The following is a 25,472-nucleotide window of genomic DNA, read 5'->3' on the forward strand; positions in this document are numbered from 1 at the left end:
GAGAGGGAGGAGGGAGAGACAGGGAGAGGAAAGGAGGAGAGGAAAGGAGGAGTTCAGGTGGTAGAGAGAGAGAGGGAGGGGGAGAGACGGAGAGGAAAGGAGGACAGGAAAGGAGGGGTTTAGGTGGTAGAGGGAGAGAGAGAGGAGGGAGAAGGAGGGATGGGAATGAGGGATGGGATTAGGGTGGTGGAGGGAGGGAGCGAGGGAGGGAGGGAGGGAGGGAGGGAGGGAGGGGAAAGAGAGGAGGGGAGAGTCAAAACAGACAGCGACAGAAGGAGAACTAGTGAAATCACAGAGATAGTGGAGAGAGTGAAAGAGGCAAGAGAGAAAAAGTGAGAGTCAGTAGAGAGCGAGCAGGAGAGAGAGGGAACGAGAGAGAGAGCAGGAGAGAGGGAAAGAGAGAGAGAGAGCAGGAGAGAGAGATAGGAGAGTTGTCTTTCCACCCACCTATAAGGAGGGAGACTTGGCTGGCTAGCACTCAAAAACAGGACCCACACTGTGAGACTGAGCTCAGAGAGACAATGGAGTGTGTTTGAGACAGAGAAGAGACTGAGCGGAACAGAGCTGAGACAGAGTGGAGACTGAGTGTGTGAGACTAAGCAGAGTCTGTGTGCACACTGAAAAGCCTGACTCACCGAGTGAAACTTGGGAGAAACACTGAGACTAACACACACACAAAGGGAGAGAGAGGAGTGCAGGAGGGAAATTAGTTTTCTTACCAGACACACAGAAAAAGAGAGAGAGAAGAAGAGATTCACCAAACATAAGACCAACACCTTGACAAACGGAGAGGGGAAAGAGGATAAGAGTGCTTCACTTCCTTACCTGGACAATCTGGATTTACTGAGAGGAAAACAATATTTAAGAAAAGGAGGAGAAGGAGGTGGAGAAAGAAAAGAGAAAGAAAAGAGAAGGCAGTATGGACAATCTGTGCAGCCTCAGTGGACTGGATCCACTATGGGTGAGTGACCTACTGTACCAGAGAGAGAGAGACAGATAGAGGTAGAGAGAGAGATAATGAAGGAGAGGTAGAGAGAGAGATAATGAAGGAGAGGTAGAGAGAGAGAATGAAGGAGAGATAGAGAGAGGTAGAGAGAGAGAATGAAGGAGAGAGAGCGAGAGAGAGCGATAAGACCATAAACAGAGGTGGAGAGAGGACAGTAGGTTTAAGAGAGAGGACATTAGGTTTATCAGACAGACCATGAACAGAGAGGTAGAGAGAGGACAGTAGGTTTATGAGAGAGGACAGTAGGTTTATGAGAGAGGACAGTAGGTTTAAGAGAGAGGACATTAGGTTTATTAGACAGACCATGAACAGAGAGGTGGAGAGAGGACAGTAGGTTTAAGAGAGAGGACATTAGGTTTATTAGACAGACCATGAACAGAGAGGTAGAGAGAGGACAGTAGGTTTATGAGAGAGGACAGTAGGTTTATGAGAGAGGACATTAGGTTTATCAGACAGACCATGAACAGAGAGGTAGAGAGATGACAGTAGGTTTATGAGAGAGGACAGTAGGTTTAAGAGAGAGGACATTAGGTTTATTAGACAGACCATGAACAGAGAGGTGGAGAGAGGACATGAGATGAGTGAAGGGAGACAGCTGTAAATGATAATAACAGCTGTGAATTGAGAAGTGTGTGTGTGTGTGTGTGTGTGTGTGTGTGTGTGTGTGTGTGTGTGTGTGTGTGTGTGTGTGTTTATGCTGATTGATTGTGGGAAGTGATGTTTGTTTTTACCATTGACCTGCATTTCTCCATGAGTCACACCTAGCTCATCTCATGATTCACTGACTCACGCTCTCTCTATCTATCTATCTCTCTCTCTCTCTCTCTCTCTCTCCCTCTCTCTCTCTCTCTCTCTCAATTTCAATTCAATTCAATTCAAGGGGCTTTATTGGCATGGGAAACATATGTTAACCTCTCTGGGACACACTGCCAACAGACACACTGCCAACAGCCAGTGAAATAGCAGGGCGGCAAATTCAAAACAACAAAAATCTCATAATTCACATTTCTCAAACATACAACTATTATATCCCATTTTAAAGATAATCTTCTCGTTAATCCAACCACATTGTCCGATTTCAAAAAGGCTTTACGGCGAAAGCATAACATTAGATTATGTTAGGACAGCGCCTAAACAAGAAAAACCACAAAGCCATTTTCCAAGCAAGGAGAGGCGTCACAAAAAACAGAAATACAGATAAAATGAATCACTAACCTTTGATGATCTTCATCAGATGACACTCCCAGGACTCAATGTTACACAATACATGTAGGTTTTGTTCGATAAAGTTCATATTTATATCCATAAACCCCATTTTACATTGGCGCATGATGTTCAGAAATGTTTTGCCTCCCAAAACTTCCGGTGACTGAGCACATCAATTTACAAAAATACTCATCATAAACGTTGATAAAATGTACAACAGTTATTGAAAGAATTATACATACACTTCTCCTTAATGCAACCGCTGTGTCAGATTTCAAAATAGCTTTACGGCGAAAGCATATTGTTCAATATTCTGAGTACAGAGCTCAGCCATCAAAGCAAGCTATACAGTTACCCACCAAGTTCTGGAGTCAACTAAACTCAGAAATAGTATTATAAATCTTCACTTACCTTTGCTGATCTTCGTCGGAATGCACTCCCAGGACTCCCACAAGAAATGTTCGTTTTGTTCGATAAACTCCATATTTATGTCCAAATACCTCCGTTTTGTTCGCTCGTTCAGATCACTAATCCAAAGGCATAATGCGCGAGCGCAAAACCCGAGACGAAAGGTCAAATAGTTCCATTACCGTTCGTAGAAACATGTCAAACGATGTTTACAATCAATCCTTAGGGTCTTTTTAACATAAATCTTTGATAATGTTCCAATCGGACAATAGCGTATTCATTACAGAGGAAAAAGAAGGAGCGGCACGCCTGTGTGAGTGCGCAGTAAACAACTCACTGGTCCCAGCTCTTATTCTCTGCCCAGTAACAGTAGAAGCATGAAACAAGGTTGTAAAGACTGTTGACATCTAGTGGAAGCCTTAGGAAGTGCAAAATGACCCCACAGACACTGTAGTTTGGAAAGGCAATCAGTTGTCCCGTGTGGCTCAGTTGGTAGAGCATGGTGTTTGCAACGCCAGGGTTGTGGATTTGATTCCCACGGGGGACCAGTACGGGAAAACATTTATGAAATGTATGCATTCACTACTGTAAGTTGCTCTGGATAAGAGTGTCAGCTAAATGACTAAAATGTAAATGTTGAAAAAACTATTTTTTTCTCAGGTTTTTGCCTGTCATATGAGTTCTGTTATACTCACAGACATCATTCAAACAGTTTTATAAATGTCAGAGTATTTTCTATCCAAATCTACTAATAATATGCATATCCTACCTTCTGGGACCGAGTAGCAGGCAGTTTAATTTGGGCACGTCATTCATCTGAATTTCCGAATATTGCCCCCTGTCACTAAAAAGTTAACATTGCCAAAGCAAGTGAGGTAGACAATATACAAAAGTGAAATAAACAATAAAAATGAACAGTAAACATTACACTCACAGAAGTTCCAAAAGAATAAAGACATTACAAATGTCATATTATGTCTATATACAGTATTGTAACAATGTGCAAATGGTTAAAGTACAAAAGGGAAAATAAATACACATAAATATGGGTTGTACAGTGGGGGGGAAAAGTATTTGATCCCCTGCTGATTTTGTACGTTTGCCCACTGACAAAGAAATGATCAGTCTATAATTTTAATGGTAGGTTTATTTGAACATTGAGAGACAGAATAACAACAAAAAAATCCAGAAAAACGCATGTCAAAAATGTTAGAAAATGATTTGCATTTTAATGAGGGAAATAAGTAAACAAATACTTTTTCCCCCCACTGTATTTACAATGGTGTTTGTTCTTCACTGGTTGACCTTTTCTTGTGGCAATAGGTCGCAAATCTTGCTGCTGTGATGGCACACTATGGTATTTCACCAAATAGATATGGGAGTTTATCAAAATTGCACTGTTCACATAGCCTGTCTTCTCTTGAGAGCCAAGTCTGCCTACAGCGGCCTCTCTCAATAGCAAGGTTATGCTCACTGAGTCTGTACATAGTCAAAGCTTTCTTTAAGTTTGGGTCAGTCACAGTGGTCAGGTATTCTGCCACTGTGTACTCTCTGTTCAGGGCCAAATAGCATTCTAGTTTGCTCTGTTTTTTTGTTAATTCTTTCCAACGTGTCAAGTAATTATCTTTTAGTTTTCTCATGATTTGGTTGGGTCTAATAGTGTTGCTGTCTTGGGGCTCTGTGGGGTGTGTTTGTGAACAGAGCCCCAGGAGTATCTTGCTTAGGGGACTCTTCTCCAAGTTCATCTCTCTGTAGATGATGGCTTTGTTATGGAAGGTTTGAGAATCGCTTCCTTTTAGGTGGTTGTAAAATTGAACGGTTCTTTTCTGGATTTTGATAATTAGCGGGTATCGGCCTAATTATGCTCTGCATGCATTGTTTTTGCAGAATTCTGCATGCAGAGTCTCAATTTGGTGTTTGTCCCATTTTGTGAATTCTTGGTTGGTGAGCGGAACCCAGACCTCACAACCATAAAAGGCGATGAGTTCTATAACTGATTCAAGTATTTTTAGCCAGATCGTAATTGGCATGTTGAATTTGATGTTCCTTTTGATGGCATAGAATGCCCTTCTTGCCTTGTCTCTCAGATCGTTCACAGCTTTGTGGAAGTTACCTGTGGCGCTGATGTTTAAGCCAAGGTATGTATAGTTTTTTTGTGTGCTCTAGGAAAACGATGTCTAGATGGAATTTGCATTTGTGGTCCTGGCGACTGGACCTTTTTTGGTACACCATTATTTTGGTCTTACTGAGATTTACTGTCAGGGCCAAGGTCCCACACTCACAAAAGTTGTAAAATAATATATACATTTCAAATGTTATTTTATTGTACAGTGTTGTAACGAAGTGCAAGTAGTTGAAGTATGAAAGGAAAAGTAAATAAACCGATAAATATAGGTTGTATTTACAATGTTGTTTGAGCTCCACTGGAAGCCTTTTCTCATGGCAACGGGCCAAACATCTTGCTGCTGTGATGGCACACTGTGGTATTTAACAGATATGTGACTTTATTAATGTTTGATTTGTTTTCTAATTCTTTGTGGGTCTGTGGGATCTGTGGGAAATATATGTCTCTAATGTGCTCATACATTTGGCAGGAGGTTGGGACGTGTAACTCGGTTTTCACCTCATTTTGTGGGCAGTGGACACATAGCCTGTCATCTCTCAAGAGCCAGGTCTGCCTATGACAGCCTCTCTCAATAGCAAGGCTATGCTCACTGAGTCACTGAGTCTGTCATGCCCTGATCTGTTTCACCTGTCTTTGTGCTTGTCTTCACCCCCCTCCAGGTGTCTCTCATCTTCCCCATTATGTATTATTGTGTATTTATACCTGTGTTCTCTGTTTGTCTGTTGCCAGTTCGTTTTGTTTCGTAGAACCTACCAGCATTTTGTTTCCCTGCCCCCCGCCTGTTTCCTTGCTCCTGTTTTCTAGTTTCCCGGTTCTGACCGTTCTGCCTGACCTGACCCTGAGCCCGCCTGCTGTTCCGGTGCCTCTGGATTATTGACCCTTGCCTGCCTTGACCTGTCGTTTGCCTGCCCCTGTTTAAAGAATAAACTTTTGTTTATTGGGGTTACACTGTCTGCAGCCTGGTCATACCTTAAAATGTGTTAGTCTCTCACTTAAATTCAATTCAAAGGGCTTTATTGGCATGGGAAACATATGTTTACATTGCCAAAGCAAGTGAAATAGATAATAAACAAAAGTCAAATCAACAATCAAAAATGAACAGTAAACATTACTCTCACAAGTTTCAAAGGAACAGACACATTTCAAATGTCATATTGTGGCTATGTACAGTGTTGTGACAATGTGCAAATAGTTCAAGTACAAAAGGGAAAATAAATAAACATAAATATGGGTTGTAATTACAATGTTGTTTGTTCTTCACTGGTTGCCCTTTTCTTGTGGCAACAGGTCACAAATATTGCTGCTGTGATGGCACATTATGGGAGTTTATCAAAATTGGATTTGTTTTCGAATTCTTTGTGGGTCTGTGTAATCTGAGGGAAATATGTGTCTCTAATATGGTCATACATTTGGCAGGAGGTTAGGAAGTGCAGCTCAGTTTCCACCTCATTTTGTGGGCGGTGTGCACATAGCCTGTTTTCTCTTGAGAGCCAGGTCTGCCTACCGGAGCGGCCTCTCTCAATAGCAAGGCTATGCTCACTGAGTCTGTGCATAGTCAAAGCTTTCCTTAAGTTTGGGCCAGTCACAGTGGTCAGGTATTCTACCACTGTGTACTCTCTGTTTTGGGCCAAATATCATTCCAGTTTGCTTTGTTTTTTGGTCATTTCTTTCCAATGTGTCAAGTAATCTTTTTGTTTCTCATGATTTGGTTGGGTCTAATTGTGTTGCTGTTGCTGTCCTGGGGCTCTGTGGGGTGTGTTTGTGAACAGAGCCACAGGACCAGCTTGCTTAGGGGACTCTTCTCTAGGTTAATCTTTCTGTAAGTGATGGCTTTGTTATGGACGGTTTGGGAATCGCTCCCTTTCAGGTGGTTTCAGAGGATGTTGTTGCAGAATTCTGTGTGTAGAGTCTCAATTTGGTGTTTGTCACATTTAGTGAATTCTTGGTTGGTGAGTGGATCCCAGACCTTACAACCATAAAGGGCAATGGGTTCTATAACTGATTCAAGTATTTTTAGCCAGATCCTAATTGGGATGTTGAATGTTATGTTCCTTTCGATGGCGTAGAAGACCCTTCCTGCCTTGTCTCTTGTGAAAGTTACCTGTTGTGCTGATGTTTAGGCTGAGTTAGGTATCGTTTTTGTGTGCTCTAGGGCAACAGTGTCTAGATGGAATTTGTATTTGTGGTCCTGGCAACTTGACCTTTTTTGGAACACCATTTTTTTTTGTCTTACTGAGATTTACTGTCAGTGCCCAGGTCTGACAGAATCTGTGCTGAAAATGTAGGTGCTGCTGTAGGCCCTCCTTGGTTAGGGACAGAAACACCAGATAATTTGCAAACAGCAGACATTTGACTTCAGATTCTAGTAGGGTGAGGCCGGGTGGTGCAGACTGTTCTAGTGCCCTCACCAATTCGTTGATATATATATATATGTTGAAGAAGGTGGGGCTTAAGCTGCATCCCTGTCTCACCCCATGGCCCCGTGGACGGAAATACGTGGTCTGTCGTACGGTAATTTGGTAAAAGCCAATTTGACATTTGCTCAGTACATTGTTTTCACTGAGGAAATGTACAAGTCTGCTGTTAATGATAATGCAGAGTATTTTTCCAAGGTTGCAGTTGACGCAAATCCCACAGTAGTTATTGGGTGAAATTTGTCTCCACTTTTGTGGGTTAGGGTGATCAGTACTTGGTTCCAAATTTTGGGGAAGATGTCAGAGCTGAGGTTGATGTTAAAGTATAGCCAATTGGAATTTGTGCTCTGTATATGTTATCATTTCAATGAGGATACCATCAACACTACAGGTCATTTTGGGTTGGAGGGTTTGTATTTCGTCCTGTAGTTTCCCATGCCAATAAAGCCCATTCAATTGAATTGAATTGAGAGATAGTGACTCACTGAGCATAGCCTTGCTATTGAGAGAGGCCGCCATAGGCAGACCTGGCTCTTGAGAGATGACAGGCTATGTGTCCACTGCCCACAAAAGGAGGTGGAAACCGAGTTACAGTTCCTAACCTCCTGCCAAATGTATGACCACATTAGAGACAGATATTTCCCACAGATCACACAGACTCCCAAAGAATTTGAAAACAAATCAAACATTAATAGGCTAGAATAACTAACCCAGATATTTTGGTTTGTTGCAGACGTAGGGCATTGAATGACTGACTTAACAAGAAAAAACCTGCTGATGCACAACCACATTTGGAAATTGTACCTTGCAATATTCTGCTTTTCCAACTCTCAACATTAAGTTGAGACCCTGACTGGGGGAGGGGGGGGGGATTGAGAATTGAGCTGCGGGCCTACGAAAGAGGGGGGCCTCGGGCCATACGAGCCGCTAGTTGCTTATCCATGATCTATTTCATACAGTTACAGAAAATCGATTTATCACATTGTCAATGATTATTTTGATGATCCAGTACTGTATGAATTTAACATTATCCCCAGTAACGCTCACCTCTTGGCCTAGCAGACTGCCAGAAAAACACTGGTTGCATCCCAAATGGCACCTATTCCTATGTAGTGCACTACTTTTGACCACTGCCCATAGGGCTCTGATCTAAAAAAAAAGTGTACTAAATAGGGACATGTTTTCCATTTGGGACACCGCCAGTGAGTCAGACTTCAGAGAATCCTAGGGATTAAGACACAGTGAGTGGATAACTAGTGGATGCTTGTGAGGCAGAAGATGTCTATTAAAACTGAAAGCGCATGGAAGAAGTTGGGGGGGGGTCGCTGAAACTTTACAGATTGCACAATAGATATGTAGAAGTAAATTCCCGATTGAGCCGACATATGCAGCGTTTACCGTGAATGCAGTCTCCACTAACGCGAGAACATTGCCTTTAAATTTCAATCACTCTGCAACGCTGAACTTCCTCGAATCGTATTGAATAGAGCCTGGGTGTCAGTGTGTTGCTGTCCTTGGGTAGAGTAGGTGTTGTTGCTAAGGTAAAGGCTAACGAGGATCCACATAAACACATTATACACATGCTTAATCAGTGTCCGGGAAACTGGCCCAGAAAGTAAGGAGAAGCAGGCTGGTTAATAATGTCACAGTAGAACAGTCAGCATGGTCTACTGAGGGTCTATAGCACCACAGTAGAACAGTCAGCATGGTCTACTGAGGGTCTATAACACCACAGTAGTACAGTCAGCATGGTCTTCTCAGGGTCTATATTTGCTAGAAGCAGCACGATGGTGATGACATCCCCTTGATCATGTCCTGTACAGTGAGTCAGTCATGGGCATTCAGCACCTCTGCTCCAGAATGCTGCTAACGGTACGCTGGCCTATACACACCTAGCTGTATACTCACCAAACTGCCAATAGTTGCCTATCTGTCCAATGAATGTTGTCAGCTTTCCCATAGTAATTTACTCTCCATTCAGTTTTCACATAGCAATAATATAATCTATTTCTCTCTCAATTTTCAATTCAAGGGGCTTTATTGGAATGGGAAACATATGTTAACATTACCAAAGCACGTGAAATAGATAATAAAGAAATGTTAAATAAACAAGAAAAAAAATGAACAGTCAACATTACACTCCCAAAAGTTCCAAAAGAATAAAGACATTTCAGAATCTCTTTCACTCCTCTCTCTCTCTCTCTCTCTCTCTCTCTCTCTCTCTCTCTCTCTCTCTCTCTCTCTCTCTCTCTCTCTCTACCTCTTCTCTCTCTATCTCTATCTCTGTCTCTCTTTATCTCTCTGTCAGTCTTTCTTTTCTCTGTGTGTGTTTCTGTCTTCGTATAGAAGTGCTGTTGTCTTGTATAATATTAGAATCTTATTGAAGACAGACAGTCAAGAACTCTTGTCTTGTATAATGTTGTTAGGTTCTTGAATACAGAGACAGTCAAGAGGTGTAGTCTTGTTGAATCACGCTTAACACACCGTGATTCAACACGCTAAACACACCGTGATTCAACACGCTAAACACACCGTGATTCAACACGCTAAACACACCGTGATTCCACACGCTAAACACACCGTGATTCAACACGCTTAACACACCGTGATTCAACACGCTAAACACACCGTGATTCAACACGCTAAACACACCGTGATTCAACACGCTTAACACACCGTGATTCAACACGCTAAACACACCGTGATTCAACACGCTAAACACACCGTGATTCAACACGCTAAACACACCGTGATTCAACACGCTAAACACACCGTGATTCAACACGCTTAACACACCGTGATTCAACACGCTAAACACACCGTGATTCAACACGCTAAACACACCGTGATTCAACACGCTTAACACACCGTGATTCAACACGCTAAACACACCGTGATTCAACACGCTAAACACACCGTGATTCAACACGCTAAACACACCGTGATTCAACACGCTAAACACACTGTGATTCAACATGCTAAACACACCGTGATTCAACACGCCGTGATTCAACACGCTAAACACACCGTGATTCAACACGCTAAACACATTGTGATTCAACACACTAAACACACCGTGATTCAACACGCTAAACATGCCGTGATTCAACACGCTAAACACACCGTGATTCAACACGCTAAACACAAGACCTAGATTTAGGAGATGAACGGTGGTTCACAAACAATGCTTGAGTCCCAAATGGCACCCTATTCCCTCTATAGTGCACAACTTTATACCAGGACCCAATGGCACCCTATTCCCTATGTAGTGCACTACTTTAGACCAGAGCCCTATTCCCTATATAGTGCACTACTTTAGACCAGAGCCCTATTCCCTATATAGTGCACTACTTTAGACCAGAGCCCTATTCCCTATATTGTGCACTACTTTAGACCAGAGCCCTATTCCCTATATAGTGCACTACTTTAGATCAGGGCCCAATGACACCCTGTTCCCTATGTAGTGCACTACTCTTAACCAAGGCCTATAGGGAATAGGGTGCCAACTAGGATGCAAACATTGTTTTCCTGCACTATCATTGAGGGTTGAGAGGTGAGGAAAGCAAACAGTGAGTCCCAAAATTGTTTACCCAATTTAAAGCTTTGAAGAGTTGTCTTGTGTCTTGTGAGCCACAAAGTAAGCAGAACCATGGGGTCTGGTGTGTGGTCTTGAGGGGCCAAGGTTGTGGGTTCACTCCCAGCAGGGATCACATACCCAGACATATAACTACGTTTATATGTGTCTACACAGGATGTCACAAACCAGGAAGGATTTAGCATTGGATGGGTGCTCATCTACCACTTTGGGGAACATTGGTTGTTGTCACCATGATTAAAAAGGTAGACCAAGAGAAGGTCTATGGGCTACAGAGGAAACTGTAGTGAAGTTCAACCCTGAGCTGGAGGTTTGGGCTTGAAGACATCTTGACATCATTATCACTACTATATTTACTGGTTGGGTTAGGAGTTACTGCTGGTATATAGTCTGGGCTCTGGAAAAGGAGAGAGAGCGAGAGAGAGACAGCAGGGGGAGGGAGAGAGTGAGAGGAAGATAGACATAGACCCTACCTACCTTTCTCTCTCTCTCTATCCATCTCTATCCTTACATCTCTCTCTCTCTCTCTCCATCTATATCCCTACCTCTCTCTCTCCCTCCCTACATCTCTCCATCTCCATCTCTCCCTCTTTATTATATTACATATGACATAAAATGTATTTAAATCAAATGTATTCATGTATATAGCCCTTCTTAAATCAGCTGATATATCAAGGTGTTGTACAGAAACCCAGCCTAAAACCCCAAACAGCAAGGAATGCAGGTGTAGAAGCACGGTGGCTAGGAAAAACTCCCTAGAGAGGCCAAAACCTAGGAAGAAACCTAGAGAGGAACCAGGCTATGACGGGTGGCCAGTCCTCTTCCGGCTGTGCCGGGTGGAGATTATAACAGAACATGGCCAAGATGTTCAAATGTTCATAAATGACCAGCATGGTCAAATAATAGTAATCATAGTGAACAGGTCAGGGTTCCATAGCCGCAGGCAGAACAGTTGAAACTGGAGCAGCAGCACGGCCAGGTGGACTGGGGACAACAAGGAGTCATCATGCCAGGTAGTCCTGAGGCATGGTCCTAGGGCTCAGGTCCTCCAAGAGAGAGAAAGAAAGAGAAAATTAGAGAGAGCATACTTAAATTCACACAAGACACCAGATAAGAGGAGAAATACTCCAGATATAGACTGACCCTAGCCCCCCGACACATAAACTACTGCAGCATAAATACTGGAGGCTGAGACCGGAGGAGTCAGGAGACACTGTGGCCCCATCTGATGATACCCCCGGACAGTGCCAAACAGGCAGGATATAACCCCACCCACTTTGCCAAAGCACAGCCCCCACACCACTAGAGGGATATCTTCAAACACCAACTTACCATCCTGAGACAAGGCCGAGTATAGCCCACAAAGATCTCCGCCACGGCACAACCCAAGAGGGGGCGCCAACCCAGACAGGAAGACCACGTCAGTGACTCAACCCACTCAAGTGACGCACCCCTCCTAGGGACGGCATGGAAGAGCCCCTGTAACAGGGTTAGAGGCAGAGAATCCCAGTGGAGAGAGGGGAACCGGCAAGGCAGAGACAGCAAGGGCGGTTCGTTGCTCCAGTGCCTTTCCATTCACCTTCACACTCCTGGGCCAGACTACACTCAATCATAGGACCTACTGAAGAGATGAGTCTTCAGTAAAGACTTAAAGGTTGAGACTGAGTCTGCGTCTCTCACATGGGTAGACTGTATCCTAGGGCGACAGGTAGCCTAGCGGTTAGAGAGTTGGGCCAATAACTGAAAGGCTAATTGTTCAAATACCTGGGCTGACAAGGTGACAGGCTGGTAATGTGACCTTGAGAAAGACACATAACCCTATCTGCTCCAGGGGCTGTACTACTATGACTGACCCTGTAAAACAACACATTTCACTGCACCTATCATACTACTATGACTGACCCTGTAAAACAACACATTACACTGCACCTATCATACTACTATGGCTGACCATGTAAAACAACACATTACACTACACCTATCATACTACTATGGCTGACCCTGTAAAACAACACATTTCACTGCACCTATCTGGTGTATGTGACAATAAAACATCTGTTTTGTATTGACCCAGTGCTTCCATTTGTTTGTCACATTCTCTCTCTCTCAGGACTGGAACCTGACCTGGTACACCCCCCACCCAGACCTGACCCAGTGTTTCCAGCATACTGTTCTGGTGTGGTTCCCCTGTATGTACCTGTGGTCCTGCGGTCCTCTCTACCTGGTCTACCTCTGGTTCACTGGCCAGGGAGGCATCTCTCTGACCAGCCTCTGCTGTGCCAAAACTGTGAGTGTCTGTGTCACACACACACACACACACACGCACACACACACACACCCCTTACAGAAAAAACACGTTTTCACATGTGTAGATTAATGTTATCACGTTGCTTTACATGTTGTCTACTGAAGAGAAAGTGTGTGTAAGAGGAGCCCACACCTTCTCCAGCTGTCATACAATGCAAATTCAAGTGAAAGACTGATCAGTTAGTTTCACTGGTCTTCAGTAGATGTAGGAAGTCCTTTCTCCTCTTGTATCGATTCAGAAGTAATACAAAATAATACAAATGAATTACTAACAACTGACATGACATATTACATCTATATTACATCTATATCCTGCTATCATCTAACATATTACATCTATATCCTGCTACCATCTGACAGAACATATTACATCTATATCCTGCTACCATCTGACATATTACATCTATATCCTGCTATCATCTGACATATTACATCTATATCCTGCTACCATCTGACATATTTCATCTATATCCTGCTACCATCTGACAGAACATATTACATCTATATCCTGCTACCATCTGACATATTACATCTATATCCTGCTACCATCTGACATATTACATCTATATCCTGCTACCATCTGACATATTACATCTATATCCTGCTACCATCTGACAGAACATATTTCATCTATATCCTGCTACCATCTGACATATTTCATCTATATCCTGCTACCATCTAACATATTACATCTATATCCTGCTACCATCTGACAGAACATATTACATCTATATCCTGCTACCATCTGACATATTACATCTATATCCTGCTACCATCTGACATATTACATCTATATCCTGCTACCATCTGACATATTTCATCTATATCCTGCTACCATCTGACAGAACATATTACATCTAAATCCTGCTACCATCTGACATATTACATCTATATCCTGCTACCATCTAACAGAACATTACGTCTACATACTGATCAGGATATTTATTGTGCATGTGTTTATAATCCCCTCCCACTCATTGTTTGTGTTTAAACTAACTCCTGTCCCCTCTCTGTAGGTGCTGGGTCTGTGTTTGGTATCCTTTGGCTTCCTAGAGGTGTTCTACGTGCTGGTGGAGAGGAGTGCAGAGATACACCAACACATGGTCTTCCTGCTTAGCCCTGTTATACGCAGCCTTACTATGGTAAAGAGAGGGAGGGAGGGAGGGACGGAAGGAGGGAGGGAGGGAGGGAGAGGGAGGGAGGAGTGCAGAGATACACCAACACATGGTATTTCATGAGAGAGAGTGGAGAGAGAGAGAGAGAGAGAGAGAGAGAGAGATAAAGATAAGTATGTAGAGAGACAGAGAAAGAAGCAGGGAGATAGAGAGAGAGATAAAGGTAGTCAGGGAGAGAGAAGAACAGAGAAAGAGATAAAGGTAGTCAAGGAGAGAGAAGAAGAGATAAAGTTATGTAGAGAGAGAAGAGAGAGAGATAAAGGTAGTCAGGGAGAGAGAAGAAGAGATAAAGTTATGTAGAGAGAGGAGAGAGAGAGATAAAGGTAGTCAGGGAGAGAGAAGAAGAGATAAAGTTATGTAGAGAGAGAAGGTGAGAGATAGAGAGCTAGAAGGAGAGCTACCCCAGAATAACTTACCTACTGTACCCTGACACACATACTGAACTAGGACCCCCCTGACAAACTGAACCCTGAGCCAGAGCCAAGTGTGTCAGGGACACGGTCCCATCAGTTAGGGAAACAGACACAGACAGACAACACAAACTGTGAATTATCCATAGCCGTGGTTGGTGCTGCAGACACCACAGTCTAACACGTTACAGTTAAGGAACTTTATAAACACACACACACACACGATACCAAACTGAGAGCTTTTTAAAACACAGGAACACCAGATACCTAACAGAGATATTGTATGAAAGGCTGTGAAGTAATAGTAGTTAATAATATTAGTGCTGTTCAGCCTCATTAAACCTCCTCCACTGTGATCCTCTTGTCTTGTCACCTGCGATCTTACCAGCACACGCGAGGGAACACATGAAGTAAAACCTAACCTAAAAAATATACATTCCACCAAGTCTTCCGGGTTTTTTTTTGGGGGGGGGGGGGTTCACTTTATTTAAACAGGTAGGCTAGTTGAGAACAAGTTCTCATTTTCAACTGCGACCTGGCCAAGATAAAGCATAGCAATTCGACACATACAACAATACAGAGTTACACATGGAATAAACAAGACATACAGTCAATAATATAGTAGAAAAAAGAAAACAAAAAGTCTATATACAGTGAGTGCAAATGATGTAAGATAAGGGAGTTAAGGCAATAAATAGGCCATGGTGGTGAAGTAATTATAATATAGCAATTAAACACTGGAGTGGTAGATGTGCAGAAGATGAATGTGCAAGAAGAGATACTGGGGTGCAAAGGAGCAAGATAAATAAATAAATACAGTATGGGGATGAGGTAGATAGATGGGCTGTTTACAGATGGGCTATGTACAGGTGCAGTGATCTGTGAGCTGCTCTGACAGCTGGTGCTTAAAGCTAGTGAGGGAGATATGAGTCTCCAGCTTCAGAGATTTTTGCAGTTCGTTCCAGTCATTGGCAGCAGAGAACTGGAAGGAAAGGCGACCAAAGGAGGAATTGGCTTTGGGGGTGACCAGTGAGATATACCTGCTGGAGCGCGTGCTACGAGTGGGTGCTGCTATGGTGACCAGTGAGCTGAGATAAGGTGGGGCTTTACCTAGCAGAGACTTGTAGATAACCTGTAGCCAATGGGTTTGGCGATGAGTTAGAAGCGAGGGCCAACCAACAAGAGCATACAGGTTGCAGTGGTGGGTAGTGTATGGGGCTTTGGTGACAAAACGGATGGCACTGTGATAGACTGCATCCAATTTGTTGAGTAGAGTGTTGGAGGCTATTTTATAGATGACATCGCCGAAGTTGAGGATCGGTAGGATGGTCAGTTTTACGAGGGTATGTTTGGTAGCATGAGTGAAGAATGCTTTGTTGCGAAATAGGAAGCCGATTCTAGATTTAACTTTGGATTGGAGATGCTTAATGTGAGTCTGGAAGGAGAGTTTACAGTCTAACCAGACACCCAGGTATTTGTAGTTGTCCACGTATTCTAAGTCAGAGCCGTCCAGAGTAGTGATGCTGGACAGGCGGGCAGGTGCGGGCAGTGATTGATTGAATAGCATGCATTTAGTTTTACTTGCATTTAAGAGCAGTTGGAGGCCACGGAAGGAAAGTTGTATGGCATTGATGCTCATCTGGAGGTTAGTTAACACAGTGTCCAAAGAGGGGCCAGAAGTATACAGAATGGTGTCGTCTGCGTAGAGGTGGATCAGAGAATCACCAGCAGCAAGAGCGACATCATTGATGTATACAGAGAAGAGAGTCGGCCCGAGAATTGAACCCTGTGGCACCCCCATAGAGACTGCCAGAGGTCCGGACAACAGGCCCTCCGATTTGACACACTGAACTCTATCAGAGAAGTAGTTGGTAAACCAGGCGAGGCAATCATTTGAGAAACCAAGGCTGTCGAGTCTGCCAATAAGAATGTGGTGATTGACAGAGTTGAAAGCCTTGGCCAGGTCTATGAATACGGCTGCACAGTAATGTCTCTTATCGATGGTGGTTATGATGTCGTTTAGGACCTTGAGCGTGGCTGAGGTGCACCCATGACCAGCTCTGAAACCGGATTGCATAGCGGAGAAGGTACGGTGGGATTCGAAATGGTCGGTAATCTGTTTGTTAACTTGGCTTTCGAAGACCTTAGAAAGACAGGGTAGGATAGATATAGGTCTGTAGCAGTTTGGGTCTAGAGTGTCACCCCCTTTGAAGAGGGGGATGACCGAGGCAGCTTTCCAATCTTTGGGAATCTCAGACGATACGAAAGAGAGGTTGAACAGGCTAGTGATAGGGGTTGCAACAATTTCGGCAGATAATTTTAGAAAGAGAGGGTCCAGATTGTCTAGCCCGGCTGATTTGTAGAGGTCCAGATTTTGCAGCTCTTTCAGAACATCAGCTATCTGGATTTGGGTGAAGGAGAAATGGTGGGGGCTTGGCGGGCTGCTGTGGAGGGTGCCGGGCAGTTGACCGGGATAGGGGTAGCCAGGTGGAAAGCATGGCCAGCCGTAGAGAAATGCTTATTGAAATTCTCAATTATAGTGGATTTATCGGTGGTAACAGTGTTTCCTAGCCTCAGAGCAGTGGGCAGCTGGGAGGAGGTCCTCTTATTCTCCATGGACTTTACAGTGTCCCAGAACTTTTTGAGTTTGTAATACAGGATGCAAAAAAAAGCTAGCCTTAGCTTTCCTAACTGCCTGTGTATATTTGTTCCTAACTTCCATAAAAAGTTGCATATCACGGGGGCTATTCGATGCTAATGCAGAACGCCACAGGATGTTTTTGTGCTGGTCAAGGGCAGACAGGTCTGGAGTGAACCAAAGACTATATCTATTCCTAGTTCTACATTTTTTGAATGGGGCATGCTTATTTAAGATGGTGAGGAAGGCACTTTTAAAGAATAACCAGGCATCATCTACTGACGGGATGAGGTCAATGTCATTCCAGGATACCCCGGCCAGGTCGATTAGAAAGGCCTGCTCCTCGCAGAAGTGTTTTAGGGAGCGTTTGACAGTGATGAGGGGTGGTCATTTGGTCGCAGACCCATTACGGATGCAGGCAATGAGGCAGTGATCGCTGAGATCTTGATTGAAAACAGCAGAGGTGTATTTGGAGGGCGAGTTGGTTAGGATGATATCTATGATGGTGCCCGTGTTTACGGATTTGGGGTTGTACCTGGTAGGTTCATTGATAATTTGTGTGAGATTGAGGGCATCAAGATTAGATTGTAGGATGGCCGGGGTGTTAAGCATGTCCCAGTTTAGGTCACCTAGTAGCACTAGCTCAGAATATAGATGGGGGAAATCAATTCACATATGGTGTCGAGGGCACAGCTGGGGGCAGAGGGTGGTCTATAGCAAGCGGCAATAGTGAGAGACTTGTTTCTGGAAAGGTGAATTTTTAGAAGTAGAAGCTCGAATTGTTTTGGTACAGACTTGGATAGTAATACAGAACTCTGCAGGCAATCTTTGCAGTAGATTGCAACACCGCCCCCGTTTGCAGTTCTATCTTGACGGAAAATGTTATAGTTAGGGATGGAGATTTCAGGGTTTTTGGTGGTTTTCCTAAGCCAGGATTCAGACACGGCTAAGACATCCGGGTTGGCAGAGTGTGCTAAAGCAGTGAGTCAAACAAACTTAAGGAGTAGGCTTCTGATGTTGACATGCATGAAACTAAGGCTATTACGGTTACAGAAGTCAACAAATGAGAGCACCTGGGGAGTGGGAGTGGAGCTAGGCACAGCAGGACCTGGATTAACCTCTACATCACCAGAGGAACAGAGGAGAAGTAGGATAAGGGTACGGCTAAAGGCTATACGAACTGGCCGTCTAGCACGTTCGGAACAGAGAGTAAAAGGAGCAGGTTTCTGGGCACGATAAAATAGATTCAAGGCATAGTGTACAGACAAATGTAAGGTAGGATGTGAGTACATTGGAGGTAAACCTAGGCATTGAGTAATCATGAAAGATATAGTCTCTAGAGACCTTTAAACCAGGTGATGTCATCGCATATGTAGGAGGTGGAACAACATGGTTGGTTAAGGCATATTGAGCAGGGCTAGAGGCTCTACAGTGAAATAAGACAGTAATCACTAACCAGGACAGTAATGGACGAGGCATATTGATATTAAAGAGAGGCATGCGTAGCCAAGTGAACATATGGGTCCAGTGAGTGGTTGGGCTGGCTGGGGACACGGCGATTCAGACAGTCAGCAGGCCGGTGCTAACAAGCTAGCAGTTAGTAGGCAGGGGCTAAACAAGCTAGCAGTTAGCAGACAGGGCTAGCAAGCTAGCAGTTAGCAGACCGGGTTAGCAAGCAAGCAGTTAGCAGACCGGGGCAGGCAAGCTAGCAGTTAGCAGACCGGGGCAAGCAAGCTAGCAGTTAGTAGACCGGGGCAAGCAAGCTAGCAGTTAGCAGACCGGGGCTAGCAAGTTAGCAGAAGGGCCTTTGGGGGACGTTGCGATGGAGGTAAGTCTGTTTTTGCCTCTTCGTGCGGTGACGTCGATAAACCATTTGTGGATTAGTAGAGTTCCAAGTAGCTCTAGTAGCTAGCAGGCCGCAGTTAGCAGAATGGGCCTTCAGCGGACGTCGCGCCTGAGGGGCCTGTTGGAATCCTCGGGCAGATTATGTCGGTATTCCAGTCGTAGAGGATCGGCGGGGTTCCGTGCCCTTACCAGCAGCAGAAGGGCTCTGGATATTGTAGCCCAGGAGTGGGCTTCGGTGGTGGCACAGGAGCCCTACCTGGCTTCAGGCTAATTGGTGCTTGCTCCGGGATAGAAACGCTAGCCAGGAGTAATCACCCGGGATTGCGGTTAGCTAGTTGCGAAGATCCAGATGAAAAAGTTCAGAGTTTGCAGTAGGAATCCGGGGATATGGAGAAATAAAAAAATAGGTCCATTATGCTCTGGTTTGAGTCACATTGTACGAACTGGCGAGAGCTTTCCGAGCTAAAGGTTAGCTGATGACCGCTAGCATTGGTTTGCTAACTGATAGCTGGTAGGTAGTTAACTGGCTAGCTTCAGTTGAGGGATTCCAGATCCGAAGTAAGTAGAAATACTTTAGAAAAAAACACAGATCCACGCCACATTGGGTGAGGAGGGTTGCAGGAGAGTATTTAGAAGTTGAGGTTTAGGAAAATATTTTTTAAAGATATGCGAAGAAAAAGATGTAAAAAGATATATACAAGGGACACGACCGGACAAAGACGTCTAACTGCTACGCCATCTTGGAATGAAAGTTACACATCTTTTAGCAGACACTCAGCCAACCAATAGACTGAGGGTTATAGCTAGACCTGCATTCTCATACTATTATAGAAAATCTAGCAAATAGTTTCAGCTTATGCTCTAACATGCTTGGAGTTCTTATTGGGTGGTGTTTGCCATTTTGGGACTATTCTATTGGACAAGGCAAACTCAGCCAGGCAAACTCAATCAAGCACAGATAAAGTATTTGAAATGATTTCGAATGGTATTTGAACCCAGATTTGGTTCTAGCACTGCCTTCCAAACATAAACCAGTACAGCAGGGTTCCCCAACTGGCGGCCCATGGGTGGTTTTAATTGGCTCGCTGGTCGTTTTATTTGGCTTGCAGGTGTTTTTTTGGTTGTTTTTTTTGGTGTGTGGAATTTTCATTGTTGGACATGAAAGACAAAAAACCACCAGGAAATCAGCTCCAAGTGATTTTCATTCAAGAAATCTGTTCCCAAGTATTCTTACGCATAATTAGAGAGACACGACATGATCATATACAAATGTAAGCAAGGTTTGAAATGATTATGTTTTAGTCAAACACTATATCTGTTTGGGCTTCTTGTGATCAATTTGCAGTCTACAAATCAGCAAAATCTAGTTGATGATTTGGTCTGCTCAATCTTTTATGGTCAGTATCTTCTTGCCAATCTCTTCTTGGTTGTTGGCGCATTGGGGGGTTCTTGGGGGTGGGGGAATGGAATGAATAGTATTTTTTATTTTATTTTTCTTCCTGGGGGGGGACTGTGGGAGGGGTCTCGATTGGTTTAGGGACAGCTATTGCGGAACTGTGGGGGGATCTTGGAGGGTTCGGGTTCACGTTTTTGGCCTTGTGGTAGATCAGTCAACATGCCCTGGAGCAGGGCATTGACTCTGGATGCTTCTGTGTGTCGCTCTGAATGGGAATCTGTTGGATGACTGGTATGATGTAGTTATTGAGTGGCTTCACTGCAAGTATATTGTATGTTTCAAATATTCAATAAATAATACAAATAAATAAAAAATCTGTTCTGGTTGATTTCTTCTGTCCAATCTTTTCTGTCCAATCTCTTCTGGCCAATTTCTTCTGTCCAATCTCTTCTGGCCAATCTTTTCTGTCCAATCTCTTCTGGCCAATTTCTTCTGTCCAATCTCTTCTGGCCAATCTCTGCTGTCCAATCTCTTCTGGCCAATCTCTTCTGGCCAATCTCTTCTGTCCAATCTCTTCTGGCCAATCTCTTCTGGCCAATCTCTTCTGGCCAATCTCTTCTGCTTAATCTCTTCTGGTTAATGTCTCCATCTCATCTCTCTCCCTCTCCTCATTCTCTCTCCCCAGCTCCTGGCAGTGTGTGTGATCCAGTGGGAGAGGATGAAGGGATGTCGTTCTTCCGTTCTTCTCTTCCTCTTCTGGACTCTGACAGTGGTCTGCTCCCTCGTTCCACTCAGAGCCAACATACAGCAGATCATAGAAGAGGTGTGTGTGTGTGTACACTGTTTATGTGTGAGTGTGTGTGTGTGTGTGTGTGTGTGTGTGTGTGTGTGTGTGTGTGTGTGTGTGTGTGTGTGTGTGTGTGTGTGTGTGTGTGTGTGTGTGTGTGTGCGCGCGTGTGTGCATGCGTGCGTGCTGTCCGTGTGTGTGTTTGTGTCTGAGGTCTATATGTCTACCCCGCTGTGGGCAGTGGAGGCTTTTCCAGTCTGTGGGTCCACAGTCATCCCTCCATCTGCTCTCTCCTCCATCTTCTCTCTCCTCCATCTCTCTATCGCTCCATCCATCTCCTGCTGTTCTCGCCCTCTCTCATTACGCCAACACACACAGCAATCAACATCTGGTTCCCTCACACAAATCTGTCCCTAAATCTCACACTGTACATGATCTACAGTATGTATGTGATATATGGAGGGTTGGGGTATGTAATTACTATCTTTTTGTCCTGGGTGGGTTAGTCTAGTCTCAGGTTTCATTGAGTTAACATATCATATCTGTTACAGTAGATTAATTGTGTGGTTTAGGTGGATGACTTGCTTGGTTTAACACATACAAACATGCACAAACAATGTGGCATTGTTGAATGCAGAACCAGTTAGGTTAACAGGCTTTAGGTCCAGTAGGAACCAGTTAGGTTTACAGGCTTTAGGTCTAGTAGGAACTAGGTTTACAGGCTTTAGGTCCAGTGGGTACTCTGAGAGTACAGTTGGAAGTCTGAGAGCACAGTTGGAACACTGAGAGTACAGTTGGAAGTCTGAGAGACAGTTGGAACACTGAGAGTACAGTTGGAACACTGAGAGTACAGTTGGAAGTCTGAGAGTACAGTTGGAAGTCTGAGAGTACAGTTGGAACACTGAGAGTACAGTTGGAACACTGAGAGTACAGTTGGAAGTCTGAGAGTACAGTTGGAAGTCTGAGAGTACAGTTGGAACACTGAGAGTACAGTTGGAACACTGAGAGTACAGTTGGAAGTCTGAGAGTACAGTTGGAACACTGAGAGTACAGATGGAACACTGAGAGTACAGTCAGAAGTCTGAGAGTACAGTTGGAAGTCTGAGAGTACAGTTAGAAGTCTGAGAGTACATTTGGAACACTGAGAGTACAGTTGGAAGTCTGCGAGTACAGTTGGAAGTCTGCGAGTACAGTTGGAAGTCTGCGAGTACAGTTGGAGTCTGAGAGTACAGTTGGAAGTCTGAGAGTACAGTTGGAACACAGAGTACAGTTGGAAGTCTGAGAGTACAGTTGGAAGTCTGAGAGTACAGTTGGAAGTCTGAGAGTACATTTGGAACACTGAGAGTACAGTTGGAACACTGAGAGTACAGTTGGAACACTGAGAGTACAGTTGGAACACTGAGAGTACAGTTGGAAGTCTGAGAGTACAGTTGGAACACTGACAGTACCATTAGAGCTCTGAAAGTACAGGATGTGAAACAGGAGAATTTGTTTGGCCTTGGTGGTCGACGGGATTGTCATGACGTTGCCCTCTGGGTTTTCTATGCACCATCCCCCGACCTCTATACTTCTGACACAAGGCTGTGTGAAGGAGTCGTAAAATTCCAAAGGAGAATGTCCTGCCTCATGGCCACAGAATAAAGAGACAGAGTGTTTTCATGGAGAGAACAAAGGATTCTTCCACCTCACAGAATTGGAGAACCGAATGACATTTATGTTCTGGAGAAGGTATAAAAGATCGGTGAAGAATCCAGCTACGAACTGGTCCGCTTGGTACAATTTTGTGAGGCTCATTAGAGACAATATGGCCATATTATCATACTAAGATTTATATACTAGTCTCAGCGATGAGACTTACATCTAATGGTTGTATAAAATGATTTAATAAGATTAAAGCTATTTGGAATATGTTGAGATGCTATGTACTGATGTTAATGTGAGAGAATTGTATTTCTGTACAAAGCTTAACTCAGTCATCGGCACGCCCCCAGGGACACATACAGGACAAGGCGTCATGTGACAGCCTTTTCTATGTTCAGTATAAAACCCCCACCCAGAATTTCTTTCTTGAGACCAGGCCCCCACTCCATTACGAGTTGGCCAATAGGTTTGACCATGCATCCCTCTACTGAACTTTAACCATACCACGTGGTTAAACCTTTAGACTATCGATACCGACAGAATAATAACAAGTCTTTGATATGAATTACTAGTCTGCAGCTAGAAATTCGGTATCATTGAACGTGAAGACCGACAAAACATCCATTCTATAACGACATTAATGAATGTCGCTTTGAAAGATCCATTCTAACCGAGAGAGACAGAGAGAGAGGACTCTCCAACAGGACAAACCTTTCCAACAAAGATCACGACGACACACTGAGCGTAAATATATATATTGATTGCAATTGTTTCCGAATGAGTGAGCGTTCATGTGCAAAGGATTAGCATATCAATTGTTAATATTTATCAACTCTGTTGTGCCTTCTCCGCTGCCCCCAACCCCCTTGTTTGTCTAACAAGCCGCCATGCCGGTTTAGCCCACTAGGGCTCATTCCCCTACCATTTCTTTGTAACGATAATTACTGTTTTGTATGCTTTCTGTGAATTACTTAGTTTAATAAATAAATGATTTTAACACAATTGATGTATGGATGACTTAGTGAAGACTGGGTTCGTGCAGATAACCAACAATTTACGGCGTTTGGAATGAGACTGACGCGAGGTAATGACACATCATTAATGAGGATACAAATCGACCAGATATTATGATATCTGGAAAGTTATATTAGGAAAATTATAACTTTGTAATCTGAATATTTTCCTTGGTGCCCCGACTTCCTAGTTAATTACAGTTACATGATTAATCAGTTTAATCGCGTAATAATAATTACAGAGAGTTATTTGATAAACATGTATTCAAGTTAATGATGCCCAAAGACACGACAGGATTATACTATGGGAACCCACCCTCAATTCTCCCTTTCCCTCTCCTTCTCCCTCCCCCTCCCCCTCATCCTCTCTCTCTCTCTCTCTCTCTTGCTCTCTTTCTCTCTCTCTCTCTCTCTCTCTCTCTCTCTGTTTCGCTCCCTCTCTCTATCTCTCTCTCTCACACACGTTCTGTCAATAACCAATCACCCACTTCCTGTGTTGTAGGGGTTCTTCACAGACGCGATGCGCTTCATAGCATTCTTCGTCTACTTCTCCCTGCAGCTGACCCAGCTAATCCTCAGCTGCTTCTCTGACCAACGCCCCAGCACAGACACACACACCTACAAAAAGGTACCCAGCACAGACACACACACCTACAGAATGGTACCCAGCACAGCCAAATGTAGACAAACATAGACAAACACAGACAAACACAGCAACAAAAAGGTAGGAGTGAGGTTAGAAATCCTAAAGGATGTGGTTTTTAGTAGTCAGATTAATATTCATTTCAATAGAATCAGGATTACATGAAGACACCAAGGCCAGGATTCAGTACAGACTGCATTGACAGACAAACACATTGCTCTTGTTCAGGCCATGTAGGAAGTGACTTTTAAAGGTAATTTACACTTGAGCCAACATCTGCAGCATTTATCATGAATGGGGATCTCTGCGAAGGTTGGAGAAATGCTCTTCACAAGGCGTATTGTGGGTAGCTCAGTGCACAGTGGTAAAACACGCTTTCACAGCAGTAGAAGGTGCTTTCACAGCGGTAGAAGGTGCTTTCACAGTGGTAGAAGGTGCTTTCACATCGGTAGAAGGTGCTTTCACAGTGGTAGAAGGTGCTTTCACAGCAATAGAAGGTGATTTCACAGCGATAGAAGGTGCTTTCACAGCGGTAGAAGGTGCTTTCACAGTGATAGAAGGTGATTTCACAGCGGTAGAAGGTGCTTTCACATCAGTAGAAGGTGCTTTCACAGCAATAGAAGGTGATTTCACAGCGATAGAAGGTGCTTTCACAGCGGTAGAAGGTGCTTTCACAGTGATAGAAGGTGCTTTCACATCGGTAGAAGGTGCTTTCACAGCGGTAGAAGGTGCTTTGAATGAATCTGGGCCTAAGACCCTGTGTCTTATCCCCTACAGAACCCCTGTCCAGTGGAGGACGCCTCTTTCCTCTCTAAGATGCTCTTCTGGTGGTTTGGAGGGTAAGACTGGGCAGCCTTAAATTG

The 25,472-nt window shown here is 43.9% G+C and overlaps 1 protein-coding gene across 1 annotated transcript in view; it reads left to right on the forward strand.

Moving 5' to 3' along the window:
- Positions 1 to 431: 431 nt before the first annotated feature.
- Positions 432 to 25,472, forward strand: part of LOC115181481 (multidrug resistance-associated protein 1-like) — a 66,328-nt gene continuing 41,287 nt past the window's right edge. Inside the window, exons 1-6 of the mRNA XM_029743366.1 lie at positions 432 to 961; positions 12,865 to 13,041; positions 14,078 to 14,203; positions 21,211 to 21,348; positions 24,469 to 24,594; positions 25,387 to 25,448. Coding sequence (XP_029599226.1) covers positions 920 to 961; positions 12,865 to 13,041; positions 14,078 to 14,203; positions 21,211 to 21,348; positions 24,469 to 24,594; positions 25,387 to 25,448 — 671 coding nt within the window. The 5' untranslated portion in view covers positions 432 to 919. The remainder of the gene's footprint in view (positions 962 to 12,864; positions 13,042 to 14,077; positions 14,204 to 21,210; positions 21,349 to 24,468; positions 24,595 to 25,386; positions 25,449 to 25,472) is intronic.

Source organism: Salmo trutta, unplaced genomic scaffold, assembly GCF_901001165.1.
Source record: "Salmo trutta unplaced genomic scaffold, fSalTru1.1, whole genome shotgun sequence".
NCBI lineage: Eukaryota > Metazoa > Chordata > Actinopteri > Salmoniformes > Salmonidae > Salmo > Salmo trutta.